The sequence below is a fragment of the Ahaetulla prasina genome, chromosome 8 (genome assembly GCF_028640845.1).
Source record: "Ahaetulla prasina isolate Xishuangbanna chromosome 8, ASM2864084v1, whole genome shotgun sequence".
Classification (NCBI taxonomy): Eukaryota; Metazoa; Chordata; class Lepidosauria; order Squamata; family Colubridae; genus Ahaetulla; species Ahaetulla prasina.
Genome location: NC_080546.1, coordinates 3,291,672 through 3,316,019, shown reverse-complemented (window position 1 = coordinate 3,316,019; position 24,348 = coordinate 3,291,672). Strand labels below are relative to the sequence as shown.

Here is a 24,348-nt window from a genome sequence, read left to right as displayed (position 1 = left end):
TAGATAGATAGATAGATAGATAGATAGATAGATGATGGATGGATGATAGATAGATAGATAGATAGATAGATAGATAGATAGATAGATAGATAGATAGATAGATAGATAGATGATGGATGGATGGATGATAGATAGATAGATAGATAGATAGATAGATAGATAGATAGATAGATAGATAGATAGATAGATAGATAGACAGACAGACAGACAGACAGACAGACAGAGGGATAGATGGATGGATGGATGGATGGATGGATGGATGGATAGATAGATAGATAGATAGATAGATAGATAGATAGATAGATAGATAGATAGATAGATGAATAGATAGATAGATAGATATGGATGGATAGAGATAGATAGACAGATGGATAGAGATAGATAGACAGACAGATAGATAAGATGGATAGATAGAAGATAGATAGATAGATGGGAGACAGAAAGACAGACAGAGAGAGAGACAGAGAGAGATGGATGGACAGACAGATGGATAGACAGACAGATAGACAGATAGACAGATGGATAGATGGATGATGGATAGATGGATGATGGAGGGATAGACAGATAGATAGATGGATGGATGGATGGATAGATAGATAGATAGATAGATAGATAGATAGATAGATAGATAGATAGACAGACAGACAGACAGAAAGAGATGGGTGGATGGATAGAGGGATAGATAGATAGATGGATGGATGGATGGATGAATAGACAGACAGACAGACAGACAGAGATGGATGGATGGATGGATAGAGGGATAGATAGATAGATAGATAGATAGATAGATAGATAGATAGATAGATAGATAGATAGATAGATAGATAGATAGATAGATAGATAGATAGATAGATAGATAGATAGATAGATAGATAGATAGATAGACAGACAGACAGAGGGATAGATGGATGGATGGATGGATGGATGGATGGATGGATGGATGGATAGATAGATAGATAGATAGATAGATAGATAGATAGATAGATAGATAGATAGATAGATAGATAGATAGATAGATAGATATGTATGGATAGAGGGATAGAGAGAGAGAGAGAGATAGGGATGGATAGAGGGATAGACAGACAAACAGATAGATAAGATGGATAGATAGAAGATAGATAGATAGATGGGAGACAGAAAGACAGACAGAGAGAGACAGAGAGAGAGATGGACAGATGAAGAAAACAAACAAATGGATCATCAAATGAATCGACGCTGGAGTTCTCACTCATGCCTCAGAGGACATACGTGGGCTGAAATTATCCCTACTTTGGACACCTTCCGTGAAGAGCCCGCTCTCTGCAGGAGGCTCTGATGCTGGGAAAGGCGGACAGAAAGAGTGCAAGAAGATGACCAGCAGCCAGGGGGTGGAGGCAACCTTGGAAGATCTGAAGGACCAGGCTGGGGTCAAATCACCCGGAGGAAGATCTATCTATGAGTTTGTAAAGACTTACTTACCTCCTCCCTCCCTCCCCCTTTCTCTCCTTCCCTCCCTCTCTCCCTTCCCTTTATCTCTTTCTCCTTCCTTCCTTCCTTCCTTCCTTCCTTCCTTCCTTCCTTCCTTCCTTCCATTATTTCAGCCTTGCAGGAAACCCGGCAATTAATGAATTACCCTTACTACCAGCAAGTTTCTAGTCCCTAAGGTTGCAAAGGCCGGCTTGCAGTCAATACGCAGAGGGATCGGAAATGCCAAGAAAGGGGAATGAACGTGCGTCCCATTATTCAGCGAGGACGGAGGCTTCGTGCAAAACAACCGTTCTCAACCTGCAGGGCGCACCCCTCTTTTTAATGAGGACGCCACTCCCCACTGTAGCGTTTTGGAGGGTTAACTGTTTTGGAGAGGAGCACCACACAAAACTTCACAAGCGCACTTACTGGTTTCTTTCCAGGACCAGAACGAGTTCCTTGCCCCCCACTGTCATGGCTACCTCTCCGTGATCAGGTGGCAGGGCCTGCATTTAAAAAAGAGAGAAAGAGAAAGAGAGTGAGAAGATTAAAATTGTAATCACACATTTTGCTTCCGGCATACTCAAACCCGAAGGATAAGATGTCCATCATCAACCAGTATGTACAGGATAGGTGGTACCTTGCTCAATAGTAGTACCTGTGAGAGGGATCTTGGAGTTCTAGTGGACAACCGTTTAGATATGAGCCAGCAGTGTGCAGCAGCTGCCAAAAAAGCCAACACAGTTCTGGGCTGCATAAACAGAGGGATAAAATCAAGATCACGTGAAGTGTTAATACCACTTTATAAGGCCTTGGTAAGGCCACACTTGGAATATTGCATCCAGTTTTGGTCGCCACGATGTAAAAAAGATGTTGAGACTCTAGAAAGAGTGTAGAGAAGAGCAACAAAGATGATTAGGGGACTGGAGACTAAAACATATGAAGAACAGTTGCAGGAATTGGGTATGTCTGGTTTAATGACAAGCAGGACTAGGGGTGACATGATAGCAGTCTACCAATATTTGAGGGGCTGCCCCAAAGAAGAGAGAGTCAAGTTATTCTCCAAAGCATCTGAGGGGAGGACAAGAAGCAATGGGTGGAACTAATCAAGGAAAGAAGCAACTTAGAACTAAGGAGAAATTTCCTGACAGTCAGAACAATTAATCAGTGGAACAACTTGCCTGCAGAAGTTGTAAATGCTCCAACACTGGAAATCTTTAAGAAAATGTTGGATAACCATTTGTCTAAAGTCTTGTGGCAGCTCAGATGACCTTCTGAGTAAGGATGAGTGAAGCCCCCCCGAGTCATCTTTCTTTCCCTTCCTATTTTTCTTTCTTTTCTGTATTTTTTTTACATGTTTGTTTTTTTTAACATGAGAGCCAACAGGAGTTTGGGGATCTGGGAGAGAACAGGACGTGTTGAGAAAGGAGGCTGGGTGCAATTAAAAACAGATCCTCCCAAAAGCAGGAATGGGAGACACCCAAAGAACCTTGTGGGCAGCGAGGGAGCAGCTTCCCCAAAGGACATTGGGGGTGGGGGGGGAAGTCTAAGAGTTGAAAGAAGGAAAGTATGAGCGAGGAGAAGTCATATAAATGCTTGGCATCAACCAAGCTCAGAAGGTGCTGAGGCTTGCAAGAAATGCCCCAAACCACAACAAAAGTGGAGACTTGGCTATGTCTGAATCAAAGCAGGGATGAAATCCAGTAGGTTCTGAGAAGGTCCAGTTCTTGAATACAGCTCGCCTGTCTGGAACCCATACCTCATTTCGGACATCAATACAATTGAACGTGTCCAGAAATATTTTACAGGAAGAGTTCTCCACTCCTCTGAATACAGCAAAATACCTTATCCCACCAGACTTGAAATCCTGGGTTTAGACAATTTAGAACTCCGCCGCCTTCGACAGGACCTGAGTTTAACTCATAGAATCATCTGTTACAACGTCCTTCCTGTTGAAGACTACTTCAGCTTCAATCGCAACAATACACGAGCACACAATAGATTTAAACTTAATGTGAACCGCTCCAATCTTGATTATAGAAAATATGACTTCAGTAACAGAGTTGTTAATGCCTGGAATGCACTACCTGACTCTGTGGTCTCTTCCTAAAATCCCCAAAGCTTTAACCAAAGACTATCTATTATCGACCTCACCCCATTCCTAAGAGGTCTGTAAGGGGCGTGCATAAGAGCACCAGTGTGCCTACTGTTCCTGTCCTATTTTTTCCTTTCGTTATATCCAATTAATATAGTTATTACATACTTATGCTTATATATATGCTTATATATAACATAACATAACATAATATAACATCAGAGTTGGAAGGGACCTTGGAGGCCTTCTAGTCCAACCCCCTGCCCAGGCAGGAACCCTACACCATCTCAGTCAGTTGGTTATCCAACATTTTCTTAAAAATTTCCAGTGTTGGAGCATTCACAACTTCTGAAGGCAAGTCGTTCCACTTATTAATTGTTCTAACTGTCAGGAAATTTCTCCTTAGTTCTAAGTTGCTTCTCTCCTTGATGAGTTTCCACCCATTGCTTCTTGTCCTACCCTCAGGTGCTTTGGAGAATAGCTTGACTCCCTCTTCTTTGTGGCAGCCCCTGAGATATTGGAAGACTGCTATCATGTCTCCCCTAGTCCTTCTTTTTGTTAAACTAGACATACCCAGTTCCTGCAACCGTTCTTCATATGTTTTATCCTCCAGTCCCCTAATCATCTTTGTTGCTCTTCTCTGCACTCTTTCTAGATCGTATAGTTATTTCATGCTTATGCTTATATATACTATTGTGACAAATAAAAAATAAAAAAAATAAAAAAAGTTTCTGGAGAACCGGTAGCAGAAATTTTGAGCAGTTCAGAGAACCAGCAAATACCACCTCTGGCTGGTGCCAGAGTGGGGAGGGAATGGAGATTTTGCAGTATCCTTCCCCTGCCACACCCACCAAGCCACGCCCACCAAACAACACCACACCCACCAAACCATGCCCACAGAACCGGTAGTAAAAAAAATTTGGATTTCACCACTGAATCAAACGTTACGATCAATTAAGAGAACCGTTGCCTGCTCTCCAAAGAAAGAATATATTTACCCTGTACACATCCGTAACACACGTACACATCAGAGGTGGGTTTCAGAAGGTTCTGACCAGTTCTGGAGAACTGGTAGCAGAAATTTTGAGTAGTTCGGAGAACCGGTAGTAAAAATTCTGACTGGTTCTCTGCCACCCAGCTGATGGGAGGGAATGGAGATTTTTACAGTATCCTTCCCCTGGAGTGGGGTAGGAATGGGGATTTTGCAGTATCCTTCCCCTGGAGTGGGGAGGGAATGGGGATTTTACAGTATCCTTCCCCTGCCACGCCCACCAAGCCACACCCACCAAGCCATGCCACACCCACTAAGCCACACCCACAGAACCGGTAGTAAAAATAAATAAATCCCACCACTGATACACATGCTACTTATATACATACAGTAGTGGCCGAAATTGTGGAAATCTTTTGGGGAAAGTGTATTTTTGAGGTTTGATGGCTAGTAACGCCACTTTTTTGTTTTTGTTTTGGAGTTTCAAGAGAATCCTATTCCACTGCTGGAATAGCCTGGGAATAGCCCAGACCCTCACCCAGTTAAAAATCTATGGAGCCGACTTAAGAAACTTCTTAGTCAGAAGCGACCCAGCAATAAAACCCAGTTAATAGAAGCCATCCTTCAATCTTGGCTTCACGTTAGAACAGCTGCAGAACTAAAAGACTCGGTTCACTCCATGGGAAGACATTGTAAGGCCGTCATTCACGCTAAAGGTTACCCAGCTAAGGATTAACTGACACGGTGATAATTTTTTATGTCTCATTTTTTCTATGTGTTTTACTTTTATTCTTTATACTGTAATTGCTATTCTAATAGCAAATCCTTCTAAAAGTGATTGTGTTACATTCTTGGTTAAATTATCTTTCCATTGATATATAATTTTATGGCACTACTCCAAAAAAAAAGTGATGTTATTAGCTAGTTTTAAAAAATACATTTTTCCCAAAGGGTTTCCACAGTTTTGGCCACTACTGTACATACATACAGTATATACGTACATACATACACCCACCCACACATACACACACACACATCACCGTCCATTTTGAATAGAGAGTGGAAGAGGAAACTTGAGAGGAAGAGCTGAAAAGAAGAAGTCAAGTGAGCAGAGGCCCATCAGGAGGGCAAAGGGATCAGCTGGCAGATGAGGTTGAGAAGACAGAATATCTCAAGGCAGGTCTAGGTGGGTCTCTCTCAACCGAGAAGGAGAACCAAGCCCATATTGGTCCTTCCTTTGGGACAGTCCAAGGAGGAGTCAAAAAGGAATCCAGGTTTCTAAGGATTATGCATGGGTGGGTGGGTGGGTGGGTGGATGGATGGATGGCTTGGAATTTGGGAAGGAAGGAAGGAAGGAAGGAAGGAAGGAAGGGAGGAAGGAAGGAAGGAAGGAAGGAAGGAAGGAAGGAAGGCAAGCTTGGAATTTGGGAGAGAGGGAAGGAAGGAAGGATGGATGGATTCATGTATGGATGGAGGGATGACTTGGAATTGGGAAGGAAGGAAGACTTGAAATTTGGGAAGAAAGAATGGAGGGAAGGAAGGAAGGAGGAAGGAAGATGCATGGGTGGGTGGATTGTTGCATGGATGGATGGATGGATGGATGGATAGATGGATAGATGGACGGATGGATGGATGGACAGATGAATAAGTGGCTGGATGGTTGCATGAGTGTTTGGATGGATGGATGGATGGCTTGGAATTTGGGAAGGAAGGAAGGAAGGAAGGAAGGAAGGAAGGAAGGAAGGAAGGAAGGAAGGAAGGAAGGAAGGCTTGGAATTTGGGAGGGAGGGAGGGAAGGATGGATGGATGGACGGATGGATGGATGGACAGATGAATAAGTGGGTGGATGGTTGCATGGGTGTTTGGATGGATGGATAGCTTGGAATTTGGGAAGGAAGGAAGGAGGAAGGAAGAAAGGAAGGAAGGAAGGAAGGAAGGAAGGAAGGAAGGAAGGAAGGAAGGAAGGAAGGAATTTGGGAGGAGGAGGAGGAAGGATGGACGGATGGATGGATGGATGGACAGATGAATAAGTGGGTGGATTGTTGCATGGGTGTTTGGATGGATGGATGGATGGCTTGGAATTTGGGAAGGAAGGAAGGAGGAAGGAAGGAAGGAAGGAAGGAAGGAAGGAAGGAAGGAAGGAAGGAAGGAAGGAAGGAAGGAAGGCAGGCAGGCAGGCAGGCAGGCTTGGAATTTGGGAGGGAGGGAAGGAAGGATGGATGGATGGATGGATGGATTCATGTATGGATGGAGGGATGGATTGGAATTTGGGAAGGAAGGAGGGAATGAGGGAAGGATGGACGCATGTGTGATGGATGGATGGATAGGTGAATGGATGGATGGATAGATGGATGGATGGATGGATGATTTCATGGGAGAGCAGAGAAGGAAAGGTGGAACCATCCTCACAATCTGTGAAGATAAACACATTGAGGGACCAACCATGGTCCTTCTCCTCCAAACGGGACAAAGGATGGGAATGAGGGGCCTCCATCCATTGCTGGGCTGGGAAGGATCACAGGAGGCTTAGGAAAGAAAACTCATTTCTGAGCACTCTGGTTAGGAATGTAACAGCCGGCCAGAGCCAGATGGTGTCCTGAGCGATCATCTCCTTTTGGGATAGAAAGCCTGGCTGGGGGAATGCCACAGAATGACCCTCGACCTCGGCACAATCTCTCTCCAAGGACTGTGTTTTTCAAAAATGCTAAAATTAAAAAAAAAACACCAGAATACGCATACTGCCCTTACATCCCTGATGGAGAATCTATGGCACGGGTGCCAGAGGCGACACGCAAAGCCCTCTCTGTGGGCACGCGCACCGTTGCCAGCTGCTATTCTGGTTTCTTCTTCTTGTGCGCCGGCCAGCTGGTCTTCGTGGATGCTGGAGCACCGGAAAATAACCTGAAAACAGCCCCAAAACCAGCCAAAAAACAGGCCCTTTTCCAGGCTGTTTTCAGGCTGTTTTTGAGCCAAAAATGGTCTGAAAAAGGTCCAAAAAATTGCCAAAAAACAGGCATACGTGCGCCAGCCAGCTGGTCTTTGGGTGTTGTGCCTCGCCCGCCCTCCTCTCCTCAGCCGGGTCCTTCCCATCTCCTGCTATCTGAACCAGAGATTGATAGTGAAGAAGAATGGCCTGGCATGCCTCCAGCCTCCAGCCCTGGCACCATGGCCAGACAGACTGAGCAAACAAACCTCCCTCCTACAGCGTGTGAGCATGAAGCCAGCCAGGAGGTAGAATTGCCGGCAGCTGAGCAGGAGGATGAAAAGTGGACAGATCCCCGCTTCCGGAGAATGGAGAGGTGACGTCAGCAAAAGGAAGGGAGGGGCAGGCCTGGATAAGTGCTGAGTCATGGAGCCACACCCCACGGCCTATATAAAGGATCTGCTTTCTGGCATTCCTTGAGTCAGGCAAAGTCTCATCTGGTTGCTGAAGTCACACCTTGGATTCCTGCCTGCCCTGAGAGCTCCGACAGGAATTTGGCAAAGCTGCAGCGGCTTCGTGGCCACGCTGGATACAGACTTCCCAGACCCGGCCGTCGGAGGAGGAGTGGGATATGACATTGGGTTTCCAGCACTCCAGTATACACACCAGCGGTGAGTTGCTATCGGTTCGCCCCAGTTTGGGCGAACCGGTAGAAGCGGCAGCAGGAGGCTCTGCCCATCCGCCCGGGGGTTTCTGAGCATGTACAGAAGCGTCACGAGCGCAAGCGCCCACGCGCCCATGAGTGAACTGGTAGCAAACAAACTTGAAGTCCACTCCTGGTGCGCACATGCACACCCGTCCAGTTTGGGCACTCGGCGCCAAAAAGGTTCGCCATCACTACATTAGAGGTTCAAGAGGTTCAAGGGCTGCGGTGTGGCTCAGGCTGTAAGAAGCCTGTTATAAAAACACAGCTGCCTGCAATTACTGCAGGTTCTAGTCCCACCAGGCCCAAGGTTGACTCAGCCTTCCATCCTTTATAAGGTAGGTAAAATGAGGACCCAGATTGTTGGGGGGGCAATAAGTTGACTTTGTATATAATATACAAATGGATGAAGACTATTGCTTAACACAATGTAAGCCACCCTGAGTCTGCGGAGAAGGGCGGGATATAAATGTAAACAAAAAAAAGAAAGAAAGCAAGAAAGCAAGATGCTGTTTGCCTGCAAGAGAGAAAACCGAGGCCCTGGCACCCTGAAAAGGGAGTGAATTTTTTCCTCTCTCCCATCTTACCAGGAAGGGAGTGAACCAAGAGGTTGAAATTACAAGTAATTTAAATGGGGATACAAATTAGGAGGGATTTCACGATGTTAGGAATTGTTAGCCACTGGAACAGCCTGCCTCATGAAGTAGCACCTTCCCCTTCACGGGACTCCATTAAAGGGAAACTGGTGAGACATCCATCCAAGTATTACAGCAGACTTTCCAGGTAGTCCTCGACTTACGAAAGCTTGCTTAGTGACCGTTCAAAGTTACAACGGCGCCGAAAAAAGGGACCGTTATTCACACTTACGACCGTTGCAGCATTCCCTGTGGTCACGTGGTCAAAATTCAGAGGCTGACTCACTGAGTCGTATTTATGACGGCTGCAGTGTTCCTGGGGGGGGGTCACGCGATCCCCTTTGGCGGCCTTCTGACAAGCAAAGCCCACGGGGAAGCCATGGATTCACTTAACGACCGTGTCACTACTTAACAACGCTAGCTAGATCCGCCCACCAAAGCAAAACTCAAGAGGGAAGAATCAATATTAACACTCATCGATGAGGAACAAGGACGGAGATCTCGAAGCCGCCGGAATCCAATGCTCTCGGTCGTACAGGATGTATAAAAATAGATATATCAAAATTGGGGAAGCGAGGAGGGGATCTTGGATGGGTGTCTGGGGAAAAGGACTTCGGTCTTGACATCCTCGGTATTCAATCAGAATAGAGCTGATTAGAGAATAGAAGTGGGGGAAACTTAAGTTTCCAAAGACAAGAAACAATGGGTGGAGAAGCAAACAAAAATAAATACAGAACACATAACTCTGTATTTATTCATTCATTTATTTATTTTGTTATAGTTATGGTAGTGTATGTTGGCCCTTCGAGAGCTGTAGGCAACGCAATTTCATTTTAAATGTCTGCCGATTAGGCAATGGTGGGATTCAAATAATTTAACAACCGGTTCTCTGCCCTAATGACCAGATCGTTGGGCGTGGCTCGGTGGGTCATGTGACTGTGTGGGCGTGGCTAACTCAACGTCACTCACGTCGATGGGCGCTTCCGCCTTATTTATTTATTTATTTATTTATTTATTTAAATTTGTATACCGCCCTTCTCCCGAAGGACTCAGGGCGGTTCACAGCCAGATAAAAATACATAATAAACTATACATACAATTAAAATACTATTAAAAGACTTATTAAATTGGCCAGAATTAAAATTTAGAAATAAAACCCATTAAAAACCCATAAACTTAAAAAACTAACCCAGTCCAGCGCAGATAAATAAGTGAGTTTTAAGCTCACGGCGAAAGGTTCGGAGGTCCGGAAGTTGACGGAGTCCTGGGGGGAGTTCGTTCCAGAGGGCGGGAGCCCCCACAGAGAAGGCCCTTCCCCTGGGCGTCGCCAGACGACACTGTCGCGCCGACGGCACCCTGAGGAGTCCCTCTCTGTGAGAGCACACGGGTCGGTGAGAGGTATTCGGTAGCAGCAGGCGGTCCCGTAAGTAACCCGGCCCTATGCCATGGAGCGCTTTAAAGACGTTCACCAACACCTTGAAGCGCACCCGGAAGGCCACAGGTAGCCTGCGCAGGATAGGTGTCACTCGGGAGCCACGAGGGGCTCCCTCTATCACCCGCGCAGCTGCATTCTGGACTAACTGTAGCCTCCGGATGCCCCTCAAGGGGAGCCCCATGTAGAGAGCATTGCAGTAGTCCAGACGAGACGTCACAAGGGCGTGAGTGACTGTGCACAAGGCATCCCGGTCTAGAAAGGGGCGCAACTGGCGCACCAGGCGAACCTGGTGGAAAGCTTAGCTGTTACAATGTAATAAGGGTAAACCAAGAGGCAGTTTCTGTAAGCAGGGCAGTAAAGATTGGGCTAGAAACACCACCGGAATGTTTCCTTCCTGCCTGCCTTACAGGATTAGCCCTGTCAAGTGGAAACAACAAAACAAAATAAGATTTCTTCCAACAACCGGTTCTCCGAACTCCTTAGAAATTTAGCAACCGGTTCTCCCGAATAGGTGCGAACTGGCTGAATCCCACCACTGCGATTAGGGTACATTCAAAGTAAAGTTATTCTCCTGTTCGACTCTAACCTGGAATTAAGGAGAAACTTCCTGACAGTGAGAACAATTATCCAGTGGAACAGCTTGCCACCAGAAGTTGTGGATGCTTCAATATTGGAGGCTTTTAAGAAGAAATTGGACAGGCACTTGTCTGGAATGGCATAAGGCAGTGGTGGGTTCCAAATTTTTTTACTCCTGGTTCTGTGGGTGTGGCAAGGTGGGTGTGGCTTGGTGGGCGTGGCAGGGGAAGGATACTATAAAATCTCCATTCCCTCCCCAATCCAGGGGAAGGTTACTGCAAAATCCCCATTTCTTCCCGATCAGCTGGGACTCGGGAGGCAGAGAGAAGATGGGGGCAAGGCCAGTCAGAATTTTTACTCCCGGTTCTCCGAACTACTCAAAATTTCCACTACCGGTTCTCCAGAACTGGTCAGAACCTGCCGAAACCCACCTATGTTACAAGGTCTCCTGCTAGAGCAGGGGGCTGGACTAGAAGACCTCCAGGGTCCCTTCAAGTTCTATTCTGATTGATCGATTGAAAGTGATTGGTGTTTATGGATGCTGGTTGGTGTTCATGATCTTCATGGACGCAAGAGAGCGTCCCTTAACGCCAACTAGCGATCAGAAGACATGATGGAAACTCTTTTACCGCATAATAACGCATGGACCGACTTCGCCATGGTTTCAACTGAGAAGCTGTGCGCATCCTAAACAAAGCCAGGTCCAAAAATGCCAGAGTATTCCTAGAAGCCTGGCGCTCCGACAAATTGGCTATCGACAGGCACATAGAGATAAACAACATTTACAAACCATGCAAGAGAGACAATCAAAACAGCTCAAAAGGAAACTAAAAGGCCAAAGCCATTCCTGGCCAGCAATCAACACCCAGATAAGCAGAGATTAACTCCCAAAATTAATCCTACATTAGACCAACGATCAAGAAGAATAACCCCCCCCCAATCAAGGAAATGCCAACTCAGATAAACCATCAAACATAAACAGCCTAACCAAGTAAGAACCAAAAACATTCACGCTGACATGAATGCAGTAGCCACTTGCATATAAATATGCACAGAAAACCCCTCTCCCTTCTAGCACTTAAACTGATGATGTTACCTAGTTGGGTAATAAAAGCTCTGCAATAAAAGAACCAAGTTCAGAGAGCACCATGGACCACATAGTCCTCCTTCCCCTCCTCCTCTCTCAAACCCCTCTCCCTTCTAGCACTGATAATGTTACCTAGCTGGGTCATGAAACGCCTGCAAGAAAACCACCAAACTCAGAGAGCACCAAGGACCGCACAGTCCTCCTCCTCCCTTCTAGCACTGATAATGTTACCTAGCTGGGTCATGAAACGCCTGCAAGAAAACCACCAAGCTCAGAGAGCACCAAGGACCCCACAGTCTCCCTCCCTCCCTCCACCTCCTCCTCCTCCTCCTCTCCACAAACCCCACTGCCTTCTAGCACTGATGATGCTACCTAGTTGGGTAATGAAACATCTTCAAGAAAACCATCAAACTCAGAGAGCATCAAGGACCCACAGAGTCCCTCCTCCTCCTCCTCCTTTTCCTCCTTCTCCTCCTCCTCCTCCTCCTCACTGCAAACCCCACTCCCTTCTAGCACTGATAATGTTACCTAGCTGGGTCATGAAATGCCTACAAGAAAACCACCAAGCTCAGAGAGCACCAAGGACCCCACAAACAAGAAGGTGTGTTTTGTCCTACTGCACAGATTGGTTTAAGAGACTCTTAAGACGCTCATCCCCAGCTCCCCTCTGCATACCACAGCAGCCCCAGGTGTGGCCTGCCCCAATTCCCTAAGAATAGAATAGAATAGAATAGAATAGAATAGAATAGAATAGAATAGAATAGAATAGAATAGAATAGAATAGAATAGAATAGAATAGAATAGAATAGAATAGAATAGGAGGAATGGAATGGGAATGGGAATAGGACAATAGCATAGCACAGCACAGACTAGACTAGACTAGACTAGACTAGACTAGAATAGAATAGAATAGAATACAATAGAATAGAATAGAATGGGAATGGGAGAATAGAATAGAATAGAATAGAATAGAATAGAATAGAATAGAATAGAATAGAATAGAATTTTTTATTGGCCAAGTATGATTGGACACACAAGGAATTAGTCTTTGGTGCATATGCTCTCAGTGTACATAAAAGAAAAGATATCTTCATCAAGAATCATAGGGTACAATACTTAATGATAGTCATAGGGTACAAACAAGAAATCAGGAAACAATATCAATATAAATTATAAGGATACAAGCAACAAAGTTACACCCATAAGTGGGTGATGGGAATGATGAGAAGATTAATAGAAGGCCATCACTCTGCTCAACAAATAATTCCATCAACACTGTCAAACTATTTACTGAATCTGCACTACTATTAATCTTCTCATAGTTCCCATCACCAATCTTTTTCCATTTATGACTGTATGACTATAACTTGTTGCTGGCAATCCTTATGATTTATATTGATATATTGACCATCAATTGTGTTGTAAATGCTGTACCTTGATGAAGGTATCTTTTCTTTTATGTACACTGAGAGCATATGCACCAAGACAAATTCCGTGTGTGTCCAATCACACTTGGCCAATAAAAATTCTATTCTATTCTATTCTATTTAGTAGATAGTTTGACAGTGTTGAGGGAATTAATTGTTTAGCAGAGTGATGGCCTTCGGGAAAAAACTGTTCTTGTGTCTAGTTGTTCTGGTGTGCAGTGCTCTATAGCGTCGTTTTGAGGGCAGGAGTTGAAAGAGTTTATGTCCAGGATGCGAGGGATCTGCAAATATTTTCACGGCCCTCTTCTTGATTCGTGCAGTATGCAGGTCCTCAAAGGAAGGCAGGTTGGTAGCAATTATTTTTTTTGCAGTTCTAATTATCCTCTGAAGTCTGTGTTTTTCTTGTTGGGTTGCAGAACCAAACCAGACAATGACGGAGGTGCAGATGACAGACTCAATAATTCCTCTGTAGAACTGGATCAGCAGCTCCTTGGGCAGTTTGAGCTTCCTGAGTTGGCGCAGAAAGAACTTTCTTTGTTGTGCTTTTTTGATGATGTTTTGATGTTAGCTGTCCATTTTAGATCTCGCGATAGGGTAGAACCTAGAAATGTGAAGGTTTCTACTGTTGATACTGTGTTGTCTAGAATTTTGAGAGGTGGAAGTATGAAAGGGTTTCTCCTAAAGTCTACCACCATTTCTACGGTTTTGAGTGTGTTCAGTTCCAGATTGTTCTGGTCGCACCACAAGTCTAGTCGTTTGACCTCCCGTCTGTATGCGGATTCATCATTGTCTCGAATGAGACCGATCACTGTTGTGTCATCTATAAACTTCAGTAGCTTAACAGATGGATCGTTGGAGATGCAGTCATTGGTATACAGAGAGAAGAGAAGTGGGGAGACCCCACAGCCTTGTGGGGGCCCTGAGCTAATTTTACAGGTATCTGATGTGATCCCGCTTAGCTTCACCTGCTGCTTCCTGTTTGTTAGGAAGCTTGTGATCCACTTACAAGTCTGTTCCGGTACCTGTAGCTGGTTTAGCTTAGTTAGAAGAGTGTCTGGAATGATGGTGTTGAATGCTGAACTAAAGTCTACAAAGAGGACCCTTGCGTAGGTCTTTTGAGAGTCAAGATATTGTAGGATGTCGTGCAGAGCCATATTAACAAGCACAACGATGCCACGTCTCATGTCACAAGGTTCCTTCCACCGCAGTTCCATCCACTGCCTGTCCCACAACCTTATATAAATTGCAAACCTGGGTTTGCCACACGCCTTAAACCGCCAGCAAAGACAAATGCAGGGTTTGCGTGTCTTGTGAAGCCGCCCAATAAAACACACACACACACACACAAAAGGTCACACAAACCCAGCTGTTATAGCAACTTGGAGTTTTTGTGTGTGTGTGTGTGTTCCCTCGGTTTCCGAAAGAAATTTTCCCATTTTTTTCCCCAGGACGAGGATTCCCTTCGCTCAACAACGCAGGGAACTTTCTGCCCAGACAATACAGAAGACAAACATTCCGGGTAAATGCACGGCAACCGCATTTATGATCCGGGGAGGGGGGGGCACGCGGAGTCAGTGCCTTCGCTCTGCTTTCCCAGGCGCCGTTTTTGGCTAACCTTCCCGAATTGTGTCAACTGAACAAAGAGGGGAAAAAATGTGATGTGACATTTAGCGGCATCTCCAAGCCGGATCCACCTCCCAGGTCTCAGGATAAAATAAGGTTGTTGCATCCAACACTGGGAGTTTTTAAGAAGAGTTTGGGCAGCCATTTGTCTGAAGGAGAGTAGGGTTTCCTGCCTAAGCAGGGGGTTGGACTAGAAGACCTCCAAGGTCCCTTCCAACTCTGTTAGTCTCTTCCAGGGGTCTGCAAACTTGGCTCTTTTAAGACTTGTGGACTTCAACTCCCAGAGTTCCTCAGCCAGCTTTGCTGAGTTGAAGTCCACAAGTCTTAAAAGAGCCAAGTTTGCAGACCCCTGGTCTATTCGATTCTATCCATACCAACATATGGACAACTGTAGAATAGAATAGAATAGAATTTTTTTTTATTGGCCAAGTGTGATTGGACACACAAGGAATTTGTCTTGGTGCATATGCTCTCAGTGTACATAAAAGAAAAGATATCTTCATCAAGGTACAACATATAGAATAGAATAGAATAGAATAGAATTTTTATTGGCCAAGTGTGATTGGACACACAAGGAATTTGTCTTGGTGCATAGGCTCTCAGTGTACATAAAAGAAAAGATACCTTCATCAAGGTACAACATTTACAACACAATTGATGGTCAATATATCAATATAAATCATAAGGATTGCCAGCAACAAGTTATACAGTAGAGATAGTAGAGAGAGATACTGTACAGATAGTTCTTGATTTACTCCGTTGCTCCATTGCTAAGCGAGACAGTTCTCAAGTGAGTTTTGCCCCATTTTACGACCTTTTCTTGTCACCGTTGTTAAGTGAATCACTGCAGTCGGTCAGTTGGGAACACGGTCGTTAAAAGAGAACCCGGCTTCCCCGTTGACTTCTTCAACAATTGAGCCCAAAATTTACATCGCTGAGAAAATTTCTTACGTCCGTTTTGCCCCGTTTTACGACTTTCCTTGCTACGGTTGTTAAGTGAATCGCCGCCGTTGTTACATTAGTAACACGGCCGTTAAGCGAATCTGGCTTCCCCCCCCCTCCCCGCTGACTTTGTTTGTCGGAAGGTCGCAAAAGGGGATCGTGTGACTCTGGGATGCTATAACCGTCATAACTGTGAATTGGTTGCCAAGGGTCTGAATTATGATCACGTGACCAGGGGGGATGCTGTAACGGCCGTTAAGTGTGAAAAACCGTCGCCACTCGCTTTTTTCAGTGCCGTTGTCACTTCGGTCACTAAACAGACCGTTGTAAGTCAAGAACTACCTGTAGTTGAGCTTGGAAATATGCTCTTGTTAAGCAAGTCACCACACCTGATTTTACCAGCTTTTCTGCAGCTGTCATTAAGCGAGCATTGCAGTTATTCAGTGAATATTACAGTCGTTAAGCAAAGCTGCTTGCACCAACGAGTGGTGTTCGTTTGTTTTTAATAGAAACCAGAAATAAATGCTGGAATCAGTCAAAAAACCATCAAAAATCAGAGTGAGGTAGTCTCCTAGATGTTTTATAGATGGCATTTAGACCCCAAAAAGTTGTCATGTATGTATCCTAATGTACAGGCTAAATGTTGGAGATGCAATTGTGAAGATGCCACTTATTACCATATATGGTGGACTTGTAAAAAAGTTAAAGCATTTTGGATTAAAGTATGGTGGATCATGCAGAATATTTTGAAAAAGAAGATTAAGTTTACTCCGCAGTTCTTTCTACTAGGAATAATTATGGACTGTACAGTTATAGAGACTAAATTGATTTTGAACTTAATAACAGCCGCAAGACTTTTGATTGCTCAGTGTTGGAAGAAAGAAGAATTACCCACAATTGAAGAATGGACACTTAAAGTATCAAATCTGGCAGAAATGGCAAAAATCTCTGCTTATTTGAAAGACTACACACAAGAAAAATATATTTTAGAATGGAAAATGTGGATTGATTATATTCAGAATAAGTATCAGATAAAAAAATATCAAATAGCATATGAGTAAATTTAGGAAATATTTTGTATTAGATATATTTTTGAAGGAGAGGGGAATTGAGAGTGTGATTATGTGTGGAGTGACTAGAGATTATAATTTAAGATTTATTTTGGATTATGATTGTTAGTTTTGATACCCTGCATTTTGTTCTGGGAAGTCGGGGAGGGGGGTGGGGGGTAAAGGGGAGGGGAATTGGGGGGTTGAGGCTAGAGATGGAGTGATGGTTAATGTACAGGGATTATTGAAGATGTATAAATATAATTAATGTAGGGTCGGGTCTGCCCAGTTACCATTGTAGAACAGTGAGAGGGAGAAAAGAGAGAGTAGGAGGTAGGAAAGAGGAGAAGAGGAAGGAAGAGGGGTAGAAGAGGGAGAAGGAAGGTGGAGGGTGGAGGGAGGAGAGGATGTAGATAAGAGAAGGAGAGGAAGGTCTGGAAAGTAGAAGAAGGTAGAAGAGGGAAGAGTGTTAAAAAGGGGGGTGGTGACTGGGCAAGCCCGACTAATTGTATATAATTGTACATTGGATGAATTATTTGTTATGATTGTAAAAATAAAACTTTTTTATAAAAAAAAAAAATCAGAGTGAGGTGGCAGTATCTTGAGGGTCACAGATTTTAGGAAAAAATTGGCGTTTTTGTGAGTTAAACAATGGGAAAGATTCTGGGGGACTAAGAAATTGTATTAAAAGGTTTATCAGAGGCCCCGAGAGGCTAAATTCACGTCAGGTTTCTCAGCCAGCCATTTTCCCACCTTCAGCAAAAATCTTCCTGTGAGGGAGTTTGAAAACAGGACGTATAAAAAAATGAAATGAAACAATAAAAGTAAATAAATAAATAAGATAAATAAAATAAATAAATAAAATAATAAAAGTAAAAAAATAAATAAGACAATAAAACAAAAATGAAATGAAATGAAACATAAGAAAATAAAACATCACGTCACACAACGTAATACAAAGGAAAATAAAATAGGACAATAGAAGTAAGAAATAATAAACAAGATAAAATATAAATAAATAAGGCAATAAAATAAAAAGTAAAAGATAAAAGAATAAATAAGACAATAAAATAAAAATAACATAACATAATATAACATAAAACAAAGTAAAATAAAATGAAACAATAAAAGTAAAAAATAATAATAAGTTAAATAAAATAAATAAATAAAATAAAATAATAAAAGCAAAAAAATAAATAAGACAATAAAACAAAAATGAAATAAAATAAAACATAATGTCACACAACATAATATAACATAACATAACATAACATCAGAGTTGGAAGGGACCTTGGAGGCCTTCTAGTCCAACCCCCTGCCCAGGCAGGAAACCCTACACCATCTCAGTCAGATGGTTATCCAACATTTTCTTAAAAATTTCCAGTGTTGGAGCATTCACAACTTCTGAAGGCAAGTCGTTCCACTTATTAATTGTTCTAACTGTCAGGAAATTTCTCCTTAGTTCTAAGTTGCTTCTTTCTTTGACCAGTTTCCACCCTTTGCTTCTTGTTCTACCCTCAGGTGCTTTGGTGAACAGCCTGACTCCCTCTTCTTTGTGGCAGCCCCTGAGATATTGGAACACAGCTATCATGTCTCCCCTAGTCCTTCTTTTTGTTAAACTAGACATACCCAATTCCTGCAACCGTTCTTCATATGTTTTATCCTCCAGTCCCCTAATCATCTTTGTTGCTCTTCTCTGCACTCTTTCTAGAGTCTCAACATCTTTTTTACATCGTGGCGACCAAAACTGGATGCAATATTCCAAGTGTAGCCTTACCAAGGCATTATAAAGTGGTATTAACACTTCACGTGATCTTGATTCTATCCCTCTGTTTATGCAGCCCAGAACTGTGTTGGCTTTTTTAACAGCTGCTGCACACGGCTGGCTCATATCTAAATGGTTATCCACTAGGACTCCAAGATCCCTCTCACAGTTACTACCAGTGAGCAAGGTACCACATATACGGTACTGGTGCATTTTGTTTTTTTGGCCTAAATGTAGAACCTTACTTTTTTCACTGTTGAAAAAACAAAGTAAAATAAAATATAAAACAAAGTAAAATAAAATAGGACAATAGAAACAAGAAATAATAAACAAGATAAAATATAAATAAATAAGACAATAAAATAAAATAATAAAACAATGTCATATAACATAACATAAAACCAAGTAAAATAAAATAGGGCAATAGAAGTAAAAAATAATAATAAAATAAATAAATAAATAAGGCAATAAAATAAAAAGTAAAAGATAAAAGAATAAAAACTAAATAAGACAATAAAATAAAAATAACATAACAAAACAAAGTAAAATTCAATTAAACAATATAAGTAAATAATAAATAAAAAAGATAATAAAATATTAGATAATAAAAATAAAGAATAAACTCAACTAAAACTCAAGTAAAATTAAACTCATCTAAAACTAAACTAAAATCCGACTGCAAAATTTTGACTTGGCTGGCGTGTTGCTGCCTGAAGCTGCGGTCCAAGATTTGAAAATAATCACCAATTTTGGTGGGTTAGTGCAATTCAAACAGAGTTTGCAGGAGGAGGAGGAGGAGGCGGTCCAAGATTTGAAAATAATCACCAATTATTTTTTTTAAAGGTTGGTGCAATTCAAATAAGAGTTTGCAGGAGGAGGAGGGCAGATGTCAAACCGCAGCTGGAAAGTCGCACCCACACCACTATAGCACAACTGTTTGTTTTCGCTTTGATTTGGTCTTTCTTGGGTTACTGCTCACTTCCTCCTGGCTGCTGTGAGATTTGTAGCTCCCAAGAATTCTTGCTGGATTCCAAGAAACGAAATGAGGAAGGCAGGCGTGGGGCAGAGCCCCAGAGAAACCAAACCCTCCCCCCCCCCGCACCCCACCGCTGCCTTAAAAGGAGAAAAGGGTCATTTTCTCTTGACCCCGGAATCACTGCCTTCTTCCAGCCGAGGGTCTGTAGAGGAGATACGCCTATAAAACATTTTCCCCCCTTCCCACCCCATCCGACCTCCATGGCCCACCCTATAGATCAGGGCTTTTTTTAAACTTGGCAAATTTAAGATGGGTGGACTTCAGTTTCCAGAATTCCCCAGCGAGGCAACTGGAGTTGAAATCCACACATACTGACTGGGGAATTCTGGGAATTGAAGTACTCACATACTAACTAGGGAATTCTGGGAGTTGAAGTACTCACATACTGACTGGGGAATTCTGAGAGTTGAAGTCCTCACATACTGACTGGGGAATTCTGAGAGTTGAAGTCCTCACATACTGACTGGGGAATTCTGAGAGTTGAAGTCCTCACATACTGACTGGGGAATTCTGAGAGTTGAAGGCCACACATACTGACTGGGGAATTCTGGGAGTTGAAGTCCTCATATGCTGACTGGGGAATTCTGAGAGTTGAAGTCCTCACATACTGACTGGGGAATTCTGAGAGTTGAAGGCCACACATACTGACTGGGGAATTCTGAGAGTTGAAGTCCTCACATACTGGCTGGGGAATTCTGGGAGTTGAAGTCCTCACATACTGGCTGGGGAATTCTGGGAGTTGAAGTCCTCACATACTGACTGGGGAATTCTGAGAGTTGAAGTCCTCACATACTGCCTGGGGAATTCTGGGAGTCGAAGTCCTCACATACTGACTGGGGAATTCTGGGAGTTGAAGTCCTCACATACTGACTGGGGAATTCTGGGAGTTGAAGTCCTCACAAACTGACTGGGGAATTCTGGGAGTTGAAGTCCTCACATACTGACTGGGGAATTCTGGGAGTTGAAGTCCTCACAAACTGACTGGGGAATTCTGGGAGTTGAAGTCCTCACATACTGACTGGGGAATTCTGGGAGTCAAAGTCGTCACATACTGACTGGGGAATTCTGGGAATTGAAGTCAATGCATACTAACTAGGGAATTCTGGGAGTTGAAGTCCTCACATACTGACTGGGGAATTCTGGGAGTTGAAGTCCTCACATACTGACTGGGGAATTCTGGGAGTTGAAGTCCTCACATATTGACTGGGGAATTCTGGGAGTCGAAGTCCTCACATACTGACTGGGGAATTCTGGGAGTCAAAGTCGTCACATACTGACTGGGGAATTCTGGGAGTTGAAGTCCTCACATACTGACTGGGGAATTCTGGGAGTTGAAGTCAATGCATACTGGCTGGGGAATTCTGGGAGTTGAAGTCCTCACATACTGGCTGGGGAATTCTGGGAGTTGAAGTCCTCACATACTGGCTGGGGAATTCTACAAACTAAAGTCCAAATATATTGGCTTGGGGAATTCACGTATCTTAAATGTGAAGTTTAATTCCACATATCTTGTGGGTGAGTTGCCAAATTGAAAACAACCCTACTAGAGATGGGCATCATGGCTCCAAGATCAGAAGCAACGGTTGCATTGCAATTCACTTGGCAAACACTACTGAGCCATGTGCAATGTTGTGGCAGATGGATTTGTGTTGATTCGCTCGTCTTTCTCATCGGGGGCCCTTGGTGCTCTCTGAGCTTGGTGGGTTTTCTTGCAGATGTTTCATGACCCAACTAGGGAACACCATCAGTGCTAGTGGGGTTTTGCTCTCCAGGTATATTCTAATACAGGGGTCTCCAACCTTGGTCCCTTGAAGACTTGTGGACTTCAACTCCCAGAGTCCCTCAGCCAGCAAAGCTGGCTGAGGAACTCTGGGAGTTGAAGTCCACAAGTCTTAAAGGGACCAAGGTTGGAGAACCCTGTTCTACTGGCTTGCTCTAATGTGTTTATCCATATACTGTGCCAAAGAGACAACCAAAGAGCCAAAAAGGGAACTAAAAAGACCAGAAGGCACCTCCCCGCCAGCAATCAGCACCCAGACATTAACATCAGACTAACAATCCAGAAGTAAACAACAGCCCCAATCAAGGAACTGCCAGACAAACTACTATGAAACATGGACATGCTCAGCTGCAGATGAGTAGCAACTGGACTCCACGATTCGTTCTTGTGCTTCATGGCCATCTAATGCCCCTGGACTTCAAGGTGAGGTTTTGGGGGTTTGCTTGGGGGTTTGGGGCATCTGCACTGGCACCCCCCCCCCATCCTGCAGGAAAGACTCCAGTTAGTTGACAACCTGCCTAGCCCTCTTCGGCCACCCCGGAGATCAGGCTCCAGCCCGGTGGTAAAATTCAAATATTTTTACTACCGGTTCTGTGGGCGTGGCTTGGTGGGCCTGGTGTGGCTTGGTGGGCGTGGCAGGGGAAAGATACTGCAAAATCCCCATTCCCACCCCACTCCTGGGGGGAAGGATACTGCAAAATCCCCATTCCCACCCCACTCCTGGGGGAAGGATACTGCAAAATCCCCATTCCCTCCCCACTCCTGGGGGGAAGGATACTGCAAAATCCCCATTCCCACCCCACTCCTGGGGGAAGGATACTGCAAAATCCCCATTCCCACCCCACTCCAGGGGAAGGATACTGCAAATTTCCCATTCCTCCCACTCCTGGGGAAGGATACTGCAAAATCCCATTCCCACCCCACTCCTGGGGAAGGATACTGCAAAATCCCATTCCCACCCCACTCCTGGGGAAGGATACTGCAAAATCCCATTCCTCCCACCCTGGGGAAGGATACTGCAAAATCCCATTCCCACCCCACTCCTGGGGAAGGACATTGCAAAATCCCATTCCCACCCCACTCCTGGGGAAGGATACTGCAAAATCCCATTCCCACCCCACCCTGGGGAAGGATACTGCAAAATCCCATTCCTCCCACCCTGGGGAAGGATACTGCAAAATCCCATTCCCACCCCACTCCTGGGGAAGGATACTGCAAAATCCCATTCCCACCCCACCCTGGGGAAGGATACTGCAAAATCCCATTCCCACCCCACCCTGGGGAAGGATACTGCAAAATCCCATTCCCACCCCACTCCTGGGGAAGGATACTGCAAAATCCCATTCCTCCCACCCTGGGGAAGGATACTGCAAAATCCCCATTCCCACCCCACTCCTGGGGGGAAGGATACTGCAAAATCCCCATTCCCTCTCCACTCCTGGGGGGAAGGATACTGCAAAATCCCCATTCCCTCCCCAATCTGGGGCCAGCCAGAGGTAGTATTGGCCGGTTCTCTGAACTACTCAAAATTTCCGCTACGGGTTCTTCAGAACCTGTTAGAACCTGCTGGATTTCACCCCTGGTCCAGCCCACCTCCATCTGCAGCTGTGGTGCAGGCAGGCCATGCCCCAGCCCGAAGAAGGAATGAGGTGGATGTGCCAAGCACAAAATAAACCCACGTTCTCTGCCACCCACTCTCAGCACCCTAAATATAGAAGCCGAAGCAACAAACAGCCGGCCGGAGGAACCTGGGCTGCGTCTCTCTGTTGTGAGTGGAATTCAAAGCAATACACACAACTGACAGGAGAGCAACAACTATGCGGGACTTCAGGGTGTATCGCAGAAAGGGAAGGGGGAGAGAAAGAGACAGAAAGAGAGAAACAGTGTGTGAGAGAGAAAGGTAGACAGAGAGAAAGAGAGGAGGAAGAGGAAAGAGAAGGAAAGAGAAACAAAGACAGGGAGAAAGAAGGGAGAGAGAAAGAGAGAGAGAGGAAGGAAGAAAGGAGGAAGGAGGAAGAGGAAGGAAGAAAGAAAGAGAGAGAGATGGGGAAGAGAAAGAGAAAGAGACAGAAAGAGAGAGAGAGAAAGAAAGGAAGAAAGAAAGAAAGAGAGAGAGAGAGAGAGAGAGAGAGAGAGAGAGAGAGAAAGAGAAAGAAAGAAAGAAAGAAAGAAAGAAAGAAAGAAAGAAAGAAAGAAAGAGAAAGAAAGAGCAGGAAGGAAGAACGGGAAATGGAGAAGGGAGGAAGGAAGGGAGGAGAGTGAGGAAGGAAGGAAGGAAGGAAGGAAGGAAGGAAGGAAGGAAGGAAGGAAGGAAGGAAGGAAGAAAGAAAGAAAGAAAGAAAGAAGGAAGGAAGAACGGGAAATGGAGAAGGGAGGAAGGAAGGGAGGAGAGGGAGGAAGGAAGGAAGGAAGAAAGAAAGAAAGAAAGAAAGAAAGAAAGAAAGAAAGAAAGAAAGAAAGAAAGAAAGAAAGAGCAGGAAGGAAGAACAGGAAATGGAGAAGGGAGGAAGGAAGGGAGGAGAGTGAGGATGGAAGGAAGGAAGGAAGGAAGGAAATGGAGAAGGGAGGAAGGAAGGGAGGAGAGTGAGGATGGAAGGAAGGAAGGAAGGAAGGAAATGGAGAAGAGGGAGGGAAGAGAGCGGGAGGGTGGGAGGAAGAAAGGAAGAAAGGAAGAAAGGAGGGAAGGAAGGAGTGAATGAGTGAGAAGGGAAGAGGGAGGGAGGCAGGAAGGAAAGCAGGGAGAATAGAGGAAGGAAGGAAGGAAGGAAGGAAGGAAGGAAGGAAGGAAGGAAGGAAGGAAGGAAATGGAGAAGAGGGAGGGAAGAAAGCGGGAGG

General features: G+C 44.4%; 1 protein-coding gene across 6 annotated transcripts in view; it reads right to left on the bottom strand.

Moving 5' to 3' along the window:
• The window catches only part of ADAM33 (ADAM metallopeptidase domain 33), a 106,974-nt gene that overhangs the window by 66,328 nt on the left and 16,298 nt on the right, over positions 1-24,348 (bottom strand). For 3 of the 6 annotated variants that reach the window (XM_058193056.1, XM_058193057.1, XM_058193061.1), the window contains exons 3-4: positions 2,105-2,197; positions 1,876-1,952 (exon numbers count right to left, since the gene is read on the bottom strand). In XM_058193056.1, the coding sequence (XP_058049039.1) occupies positions 1,876-1,952; positions 2,105-2,197 (170 nt within the window). The remainder of the gene's footprint in view (positions 1-1,875; positions 1,953-2,104; positions 2,198-24,348) is intronic. The other 3 variants (XM_058193058.1, XM_058193059.1, XM_058193060.1) reach the window with 1 other exon arrangement.